The sequence below is a fragment of the Zeus faber genome (assembly GCF_960531495.2).
Source record: "Zeus faber genome assembly, chromosome: 5".
Taxonomy (NCBI): domain Eukaryota; kingdom Metazoa; phylum Chordata; class Actinopteri; order Zeiformes; family Zeidae; genus Zeus; species Zeus faber.
Window position 1 is genome coordinate 33,619,440 of NC_137192.1, and position 10,538 is coordinate 33,629,977.

General features: G+C 42.2%; 1 protein-coding gene across 2 annotated transcripts in view; it reads right to left on the reverse strand.

The window, feature by feature from the left end:
• The window catches only part of rad18 (RAD18 E3 ubiquitin protein ligase), a 41,793-nt gene extending 31,819 nt beyond the window's left edge, over positions 1-9,974 (reverse strand). For both annotated transcript variants that reach the window (XM_080001533.1, XM_080001532.1), the window contains exons 1-4: positions 9,836-9,974; positions 5,580-5,658; positions 4,856-4,917; positions 4,642-4,712 (exon numbers count right to left, since the gene is read on the reverse strand). In XM_080001533.1, the coding sequence (XP_079857659.1) occupies positions 4,642-4,712; positions 4,856-4,917; positions 5,580-5,658; positions 9,836-9,886 (263 nt within the window). In that variant the 5' untranslated portion in view covers positions 9,887-9,974. The remainder of the gene's footprint in view (positions 1-4,641; positions 4,713-4,855; positions 4,918-5,579; positions 5,659-9,835) is intronic.
• Between the last annotated feature and the right edge of the window lie 564 nt (positions 9,975-10,538).

A 10,538-nucleotide genomic window follows, 5' to 3' on the forward strand; every position in this document is an offset into this window, starting at 1 on the left:
AATTAGTGTGTTTTGATGTGACGAAACAAAAAAACAATTAGACACAGAACCATTCTAATGCAGAAGCATATTTTGGCAGATTCCTACACTGTCTGGTGTAGAAAAAGATAGAATGTATAATCAATTGTTCTCGCTAGTTGCATGGGCACTTAGAAGAACAATGGAAAGAAGCATGAATTATGTGGTAGCAGACATCAGAGCTCCTTGATATTCAGCTGCATATGCTCTATTATCTCCTTGAGCGAAAAAAAAAAATAATTTGACGCAAGTTGGCTTGGAAAAATGTGGAAAGCAAACAAATCGCACCAGGCCCATTTACTTGGCCATAAAATGGAATCAATGAGGTGTGTGATGCGCCACTTTCCACATTGAATACCCCCCCCACCTCCAGTTTCCTCATTAGACTAGATCTACACATAAACACTTGAAGAAAAAAAAAAGGCGTAAGTTGGACAAATACTATGTGGAAAAAAAGAACCCCTGTCCATTTTGTACATCTGTATTATTCCTGCATGGGCCACAGCCGTATGCGTGAAAGGATCACTTTTCAAAAGGAATTGTATTTGATTATTTTGGCTCAGATCTGTGCAAAATCATCTGTACAAACCATTTTAATTAAAATGTTAAAAAATAATAAAAAAATGTAAAAAAATGTAAAAAAAATAAAAATAAAAAATCCACCTTGGTACAACTAGCATCATTTTCTAGCTCTTCCCTTTCTAGCGACAAGGATGGACAGGATTAAGAACGAGGACATTAGAGGCACAGCTCAGGTCGGAAAGTTTGGTGGAAAAGCGAGAGAGGCCAGATTGAGATGGTTCGGACACGTGTAGAGGAGAGATGAGAGTTATATTGGGAGAAGGAGGCTGAGGGTGGAGCTGCCAGGCAAGAGGAAAAGAGGAAGCCAAAGAGAAGCTTTATGGATGTGGTGAGGGAGGCCATGCAGGCGTAAGGTGGTGTAAGGGAGGAAGATGCGCAGAACAGGAGGTGTTGGAGGCAGATGATGCGCTGTGGCGACCCCTAACGAGAGCAGCCCGAAGAAGAAGTAGTAGTTTGTTCTGAGTCATATATTTTGCATATTTCCAAAGGCATCAGAGTAACTGGGAGCCAATTATCCTTAATATCCTGTGTCATTTGTTGTATTTACATGGAACACATACAAATAAATATACAATACAAATAATGAAGCTTAGTTTTTTTTGTTTGTGGTTTTGGCTTTTTTAAATTAGGGAAACGGGGTAAAATTGACAGAAGATGCAAATAAAGAAGATGTGTGCTCAGTTACTAGCTGCGGTGGAAAATGCAAGTGGGGAAGAAAGTCTTAAGATTACGCTTTTTCAGCATTTCAGTTCATCAGCTTATTCTTATTCAGTTTATCAGCTTAGTGATCTTCTCGTGGCATCTCTGTAGCCACTCTAAGGCATTTTGGTCAACACGGCCTTCTTTAAACTACACTACTTAGTTGCTCCTACAGCTTGAGGAGTTATCTTTCTTATCAACTGTCTTTGATTTGAAAGCAAATGCCTTTACAGCACTATCAAGGTCATCTGCTGAATCATGGACGTGTGTTCACATGTTCATTCAACTCTACAGGAAGTCTACACAAGGGAAAATGTTAAGAGCAGACGTGCTACACACAAAATCTCTTTCGGTTAGAAATGAAGGTGTATTCACTTCACTCCAAAGTGGTCTTTTTGCGCCAATTTGGTGTGTTTATTGATATTTTTGGAGGTACATACTTACTATTTATAAACCAAGTTGTACATGGTATAAATTCCGCTTTCTTTTAAAAGATTTGTGCTGGTCTCTGCGGCCAATAACGGAGCACTTCCCATGCATGCTTCAATGCAAGTGAGTCGTGGGTGGAGTTACTCAGATGGGGGCGGCTCTATTTAGAATAATACCCCTGGTGACACTTATCAAGACAGCAAAGGTGAACTGCACGTTTTAGGACACGTTTCCTGAAACAGACAGCTCCCAAAACCACGACAGAGTTGTCTTTTTTCCACAGTTTGTGTGTTACCGGGCTCATCAGAAACCCAAATGTATGCGTACAAGCACCGAAAAAGTTGAGTTCTGCGTAATGGGTCCCCTTTAAAGAAACTGGTCCAGGTTATTTGAGGGTGGGTTTTGTCCAGGTATGAGGGAAATTAAGTGGTCAGCGCTAAAGAACAACTCTACCTTATGAAATGTTCAGCGATCAAGGAACCCCACTTTGCAGACGCTCAGCTCTAGACAACAGGAAATTAAAGGACAGACACAGGAAGCCCCAACCTAAGCCACTCATTCCTGACACTGATGGCAATCTGAGGATTTACGACTGGAAAGACAACCTACAGAGGCGAATCCTCATGGTTTAAGGGATGATGATGTTGTTATGAGGGATGAAGTCCTTCTGCCGACCAGAATCCTACTAAAAAGATGTTTCATTATTACTTTGATGTCTTTGTGAGTTTCAGTTTATCGGAGCATTATCTATTTCTAAAGCAAAAATCCATATCCGTTTCAACGATTGTTGAGGTGGCACTTTTACTTTCGAAGGACTCATTCTACAGTCCAAGGACTCATTCTACAGTCCAGACTCATACTTATCAATTTTCTTGAACACTGGGCAGACGAATGGGGCAATCATGTCAACAAGTCAGTAGAGATCTAGTACAAGATCAAGGTTTATTGTAGATGCCGAAGAGTGTTTTAAAGGGTTGAAATTATGACATTCAAACCTTTGTGACATTATGCGAAATGTCCTTTGTCAGTTTCTCTAGTACGGCCCGTGTTAAGTTAATGGAAAGCCCTGCCTTTGCTTCTGAGGCGTGCTAATATTGCTCAGAGTTTTAGAGAAACATTGGGAAATCTTATTTTCTACAATGTCACAAAAGACAGGAGATGAGTTTGAAATTACCAAAGTTGGAAAGAAATCCTGTTTTTTTTTTAACCTGTGCTGTCAGCATGCTGGGCATACAACAGAGTATTTGTTCCATTGCATCCAGGACAGCGTTAGTCTGCAAGAAGAGTTCAACTTCTCAACCTGCAATGCAACACTTTATTCATTATTCCTGTGGACGAGCTGTAGGATGACAAGCGCACAGCTTGTTGTACAGAGCCACCACCAACCCCCCTGTTTGGTGAACTGTTTAACCAAAGATATATGGAAAAAATACCATTGAACAATCAACTGGTCTAAGTACACATCCTCTTCCAATGAAAGAATGTCCCGAAAGCTGAAAACTAAGACCAAGAGTTTAACCTCAAGAAGAAAACATTGCATGACTTGGTTGATGAAAATAAAATCCACATTTGAGTGTTTTTTCAAATGCAGCCCCAACCCCTCCCATCTCCCCCAAGACAAATTGTGATCTTGTTTCGAACAAACCCATCCTCTGAAAACACGCACTCACCTGACCCAACATCTTTTAGTCTTTTTTCCCTGATATTAGAAGTTTAGCAAAAAATGTACCATCATATTGTTTCTCTTCCCTAAAACATACAGTTGCAATTATTGCACATAGACGATCATCCAACACTTTAGAATGTAACATTTCATATACTTTAATATGTTACTATCAAACATTTCATAATGGTGGTATCTTATAAAGCGGTGGATTATTGAAAAGAGAATTGGTAGAGTGAGGTGGAATATATAAACAATAATGATCTTTTCTCAGTTAAGGAGTCAACATAGATCCCCTTATGCTCTGTGTTTGATCAAAATAATTTTATTATTAATGTAATGTTTACTGTGCATACTGGTATAGACAACAAACATGCACGTATACATGTACTGACGTGTGATGTCATGAACTGCCATACACTCCTTCATATTTACTCAGGATCTGGTTTGTTGGTGACAGATATTTTTCATTGATGCCTTCAAATAAAACCCAATCCGAGAATTCATACTTGTACCCTCTTGTAAATGCAAGTAAAAAATAAAAAAGAGGAACACCAGAAAAAACTTGGTTTCCATCCAGTTTACAAAAGGGTAAAAATTGGAATAGATCGCCCCTCAGAATTTTCAATTCACAGAAAGGTTTTGGGGAAGTAATCAAACGCTCTGACCTCTGAACCACCAACTCTTCTTTTAACTGGACTGAACATGCGTCCACTTTCAACATAAACGTGACAGGGATTTTGGCCGTGAATATTTTTTGTCTTCATCTAAAAATATTCACAGCCAAAATCCATTCCTGAGCCTTGTCAAGATCAATTCTGCCTTCATCACAACTATAGCACGAGACTCGATGAATCATTTCCAGCTCCCTTTAATTCCTCACTGCCGCCATAGATGTCAGTTTTACGTTCAACACACTCGAGCACAATTATGAAATAAGTACAAGTGAAAAGTATGTAAATAAGTACATGTCAAATGTACAAACAGCTGCATCTTGTTCAAACTTCAGATTAAGGTCCAGCATCATATATGCTTTCCTTTCTTCCTCTTAGAGCCTAACACACACACACACACACACACACACACACACACACACACACACACACACACACACACACACACACACACACACACACACACACACACACACACACACACACACACACACACACACACACACACACAGTATTCAAAGGTTTACCAGCAGTAAAATAAAAAGTATTTATAGTTAAATGACCAAGCGCGGTTACCTTGCTGCTTTGAAGTTTGTGACCAGGTCATCCAATATTCGGTTGTTTCTTAAATCCTGTTCAGTTGTTTGCTGTAACAGTGGGATAAGAGATTAGGAACACGACGTGTCAGGAACTGGTACAAAAGTGATTGAATTTAGCTCCTTCCACTCTCATTTCAATGAATTTGAAACTAGTATATCGGCCTGATTGCACCCTCAGGACATGTACTTACTAAATTGCAAACTGGACACAGCAACTTTAAGCAGAGAAATTTCCTGATGCATAAGGAGCAAACTGTGAAGTGAAACCCAGACAAAAAATTTTATAAGTACGTAAGTAAGTATAAGTAAGTTCAGTTGTGAGTAAAGTGTCCAAAACAGCAAATAGTGTCGTGACAATGTCATAAACAACTTCAATATCAAGATTCAAGACAGTTAATAAATGAATAAGTTGATATGTATCACTCTGCTTCCTAGTTCACAATGATCACTGTCACCTTGAGGGTCAGTTCAGACAAAAAGACTTGATTTGCCCATTAAGAATTTGAAAGTGTTATTTATTCAAAGAAAATATGATAAAATATGGATTCCACACGTCTAACAGTTCTTTCATATTTAACGAATACGAGTTAACTTAATTAAGTAATAACACAGTGGTTATATTTTTACAGCAAGAACTCCAAAAAGTTGGGCTTGATGATGCAACATTAATAATATTTATATTTACTTGGTGACCATGTCTGAATTGCAAGCCCTCCTGTTAACGTGGCGCTTTTGACTCCTAAAATTTCCTACATTCATTCCAGAAAAGCTTTTCGGTTCTCAGAATTGCTTCGTCCCCAAAGGAAGTTGTCGGTTTAACAAAATCTTCGTTTTCCCATTCCTCATAAAACCAAGAAAAAACTTTCCGAACTTCTAAATTCAAAGAAAAGCCTCTTTTAACTTCTCAGTACTTACAGTTATGAGAGCATTTCGTCATCATTGCGATACTGAGGAAATCAAAGCAAATGGGGCATCGGAGCAGGGAATCAACGTTCTGTGAGAAAAAAAAGAAAAAAAAGAGAAAGGCATCCATGAAACTAGTTCACTGCTTGTACGGATAATAAAATAACATAATAAAAAGGACTAAACTACAGCCATTAGGGGGATTAGATTGAAGGATTTGTTGTCGACATAGAAGCATTTCTTATTTTGGGACGAATGTTGTATGGTTGATGGCAACAGGGTGATGAACTCCTCCGCTGGCTGAGCACCCAGAAAAACAAAGGATTATCTTCTTGTGTAATCTGTTCAATTACTATGCTGTCATCCATCATATCTTCCCTGGAATAATCTCTTTTTATGACTCGCTCTTTCTCCTAATTGGTCCGCATTTCCCCATCTGAACGTTGAGATTGTTTGGGGGCAATTTATTTGGACATCTCATACTTATAGTACCAGGAAAATGGAAAAAGGGTACTGGCATCCTAATTGTTTTTCTCTGTTGTCTTGAATATTTTTACATGTTAAATTGTGCAATTTTAATTTTGCAGGTCCTGATGAAATGAAGAGGGTGTTTGAGGGAAAAGAGGCACCAACCTTCCTGACTTAACTTGCTCGGTGAGCGAGGTAAGGTGATTACCGTACGTCATTAACCAAACCCAGTTAAATAACATGTTCGGCTTCTTCAGCGGTTGGAGTCGTTTACTTAAAGGCCACCTCCGTCCAATTTCACATCCGGCTTTCCTCCTCAAATTTTTATCCAGATGGAAAATGGGGGGGGGCGGGACATAATTCAATCTTTTTTTTTTTTGTGCGCGAGGTGTCTAGAGCAGGTGTCCAGAGCAGGCAACAGAATTGGGTTTCGTTTTTCTCCCCGCCCCTCTCGCATATTTGTACAAAATAAATGTTCATAAAAACGTAGTATTTGCGCCATTCCCACGCACTTCCATTCACAGCTGCAGCGGCATTTTCGTGAATTAGGTTGAGAGTAGGGGGAATTTACGTAACGACTTTTGCGGAAAATTGAGAACCGGGTCCTTTTCCTACATGAAGCCAATACGGAACATTGGCAGCGGATTTAGGGCTTTCAGTGCAAGTGGGAAAGGGGCTCTAGAGACGCATTCAGACCATCTCGTCAACATTACATTTTGGGAGAGCACAGCTACACATTTGAGAGCGTGGAAGTTGGCCCAGTTTGACAAAGTGCCAGAGTTGAACATTTATCGACCCCTCTTGATCTTGTTATTTGGACAGGCTGACTTTACAAGGCAAAGCTTTTAAAGCAACTTAACCAACAAACAATCCGCTGCCAAAACATGACAGGAAACTCATAGCTTTTCTCTAATAAGCGTGTTAAAAAAAAAATAAAATAAAAGAGCTTTGCGCTTTCGAAAAGGAGATTTATGGGGACCTATTTGGGTCTCTGATGGGCCTACTAACACACCAACTATGAAATAAAAACAAAACAACTAAGTCTGTTTTTTATTTTTGAGCTGTACCTTTCAGAAAAAAAATTCCTAAAACAAGCCGTTCAGCTTTGCTGCCTTGATTGACGTCACCGAGGGCTTCGTTCTAAATGAACCGCCCCCCATCTGAGAAACTCAACGAACTAAGATTTTAAAAGAAAGAGGAAATCATACCAACTTGTCCATGAAAAAACAGCAGATGATGGGAATGTAAGTATTTCAAAAGTAAGATTGTTTCTTTAAAAAAAACAAACTAATGAAATTAGGGTTTTTATTGTAGATGTGTTCATTTATTGAATTATTTTCCGACGTTTGCCCGAAGCAAAAAAAAAATCCCCCACTTGCGAGAGTCCTGGTGCGTCGTGGCGGGGTGTCTGTGTCTCCCACAGGCTCGAAGAACGGCAACAAAAGTCGAAAACAAACTTTTAACTCGGGTCTTGTAGATCTAATAAGAGTGAAGATTCCGCAACTGGATTGCTCATTTCTCGCCTGAAATTTGTTCAGAGACAGATTTTTGGTGGACTCTCAATGCCATGGGCACACGACACGACTTTAAAAGCCGTCAGATCACTGTACAGTTTAAACGACACAACTTTCTGTCTTGTGATCGGGAACCTTGACGTCGTCGTGGTTTCACGCGGCAATGACTGATCGGCGGCAGGGGTCCCACATTACAAGATGTTCCACCAGGAGGGATCCCTGACGACTCTGTTGGGTCTCCAAACTACGTTTTGCCACAAAAATACACACACGAGAAGTGCCACGGGAAATTACGCGACACCAGGCGCGGGGCAGGTTTATTTATTTTTTTAATACAATCTTGATCGCTATATTAAATTTTTTTCATTTAATTAAAAAAAACAGTGGATCCCAGCAATAAAAGCAGAATTTAAATAAAGAATATATTAAAAACCTAGAGAAGAAAAATAATATAGGTATGTTGTGTTTCTCGCTGCTGCTCTGCTGCGCTCCCGCCTCTCCCCTCCCCCCGTCACCCGTGTCAGCTCTCAATGGCTGTAGCTCGCTGCGTCGCTCCCGAGTGGAGCCCGACACGACCAGAAAATGAACCCGCTCCATATCTCGCCGCGGCCGATCACGTCGTGGGCACTTCACACCAAACGCTCGTCGCTCACGCGCTATGATTTGCCTCCGATCTGGGGCTTTGTTCGGCGATCTCCAAAAACCTCTCGACAAGTGGAAAAATCCGGGCAGAATAACGTGGTCCGAGCTCGGCAGGAGGTGGGATCAGTGAAAATTACGGAGTAAATACAACAAGTCGAGTCGTCAGTCGGAAACGGGTCAATCGGCTGAGACTCTTCAAGTTGAGCAGTCTTATCTTTTTTTTTTTTTTGGTCGATTACAACAACAGGCTAAAGCAGATAGTAGCTTACGAAATGCACGGGGGTAACATTTCAATGATGAATCATAAATATATTTTTTAAATGTGTGAATGGTCTGCGTCGGTACCCGGACACGGCCCTCCATGCCCCCCGGCGGCGGAGAGCAACACGGAGAGCTGAGCCCCGTTCCCCCAAATAGAACAACAAGAAACAGCGTGGGGACGAGGCGCGACCCGTAGACTCGCTAAGATGATTTCCCGCACAAAACGCGTGACGAGGGGGGGGGGGGGGGGGGGGGGGGCGACCGGGGAGGGAGCCGTGGAGAAAGCGTCCCCGTTTACGCCGGGTTTCGCTCCATGAGGAGGGGTCAAATAAAAAAACACCCCGTTCTAGCGCGGGCACCCCCATGGCGAGCACGCCTGCAACGCTGGAGAGGGGGACAGGTGCAACAAAATGCGCCCCAATCGCTCCCTCTCCGCCCCCAACGATGGGGCCCTACGTGGGGCCGCCTATCCCGTCGCCAGCGAAGAGTCGAACATTCGCATTGCACAGCCCGATCCCATTCACCTGACAACAGCTCTGAGTCTAGTACAGCCCTAGATGCCAGAACGCCACTGACTCACAGAGCTGGGGGCCTGGGGAACAGGATGACACACAGGCACGTTTGAATGGCTCCAATGCACAATCTGAGTGGCAGTTTCAGCGAAAACATTCAAAATTATGATTTGGGGGAACTCAGAGACCTATATCACTTGTGTAAAAAGGCGCATAGTAGGTCCCCTTTAACAGAACAGCATTCAGCGAGGTTGTGCTGTAAACAGACGTAAATGGTGGGAACCAGCATCTTGGGTTGATAAATGGCGGAACCTATCATTTACGTATAAGCCAAATTTATTTGGAGTCGCAATCCTACACTGCTCATGGCTAGAATGGATTACTGTAACAAACTTTTGCAAGGCGCCATACCGCATTAGTAACTTGATGCAGGTTCTATATAAAGTTATGGCGACAAAATGTTACCACTGTCCTATTTACACACCAGGTACGACCAATAATACGGCACATTTACTACGGAGCCCCGAAGGGGACAAAAAATCCGCGATGAACTACCGCAAAAAGATGTATTTGTCTCCCCCTGTGACCTTCGGCTTTCCGTACTTGATCTACACCGCACGACCCTGTACCCTCATTTGAAGTTCTCAGCCATTTTGCGCTAAACAAGTGCTGCGACGTGAAAAACAATCCGAACAAACACCGAAAGTCCAACCGACACCCGCTCCCCGAGCTCAATCAAACCCAACGGGCTGACCTGCGCCGGGCAATCGACTGGCCGGGCTTGGTAGACGCCGACCCGACATAGCAGCTAGCATAGCGGCTAGCATAGCGGCACGCCACCGTGACGGCGCCCTAGTGATTTCAAACTCACTTTGAGACACGTCAGATTGGGCGGCTGACTTGCTTCGCTCCGGCGAGCCATCCCCGGAGGCCGACTTCACTCTAACCACGGGAACGTGGAAGCTCGTAACGTAGCACTGGAGGTAGCTGGCCACAACACACAAAGTCCCGCGCGCCGACGCTGCGTCGGTGACGTCACGAAACGTCATCGTTTGGCTTCGTCACCAGGCGCGAACGTGGGGCGCCCCCATCTTTTTTGTTGCTAACATTTTATTTTAAGGTACGATTATCGTTCGGGGGAGCCCGATTACTTTTTGATAGTGAAAAACTGAAGTCAGTGGTGTGTGGCTGTCACGGATCCGCCAACTCACAGACACAATGACTGAAATGTGTATTTGATCCAGGTCGGTCCATTGTTGTGGAATAATTTAGTAAAAAAAAACAAACTACTTTTTGTCATTTGCGCAATGACAAAAAGTTCTTATTTTACCAGAGACAATTGGATTAAACAATGCACAGCATATTACATGCCCTAAATGTATTCGCTTCTGAGAACAACTGACACGCACCAGAGTAAGTTCTACAAAATAAAAACCCAATTACACCACTGTCAGAATTTATAGACATTCCAGAGATATCAATGTATTCAAACTTCCCGAATTGGTAACAATAGCAATAAGCAGCTACACAATACAAGGAACATGTATTTATTGTGTATGTGTTCTGAAATATTT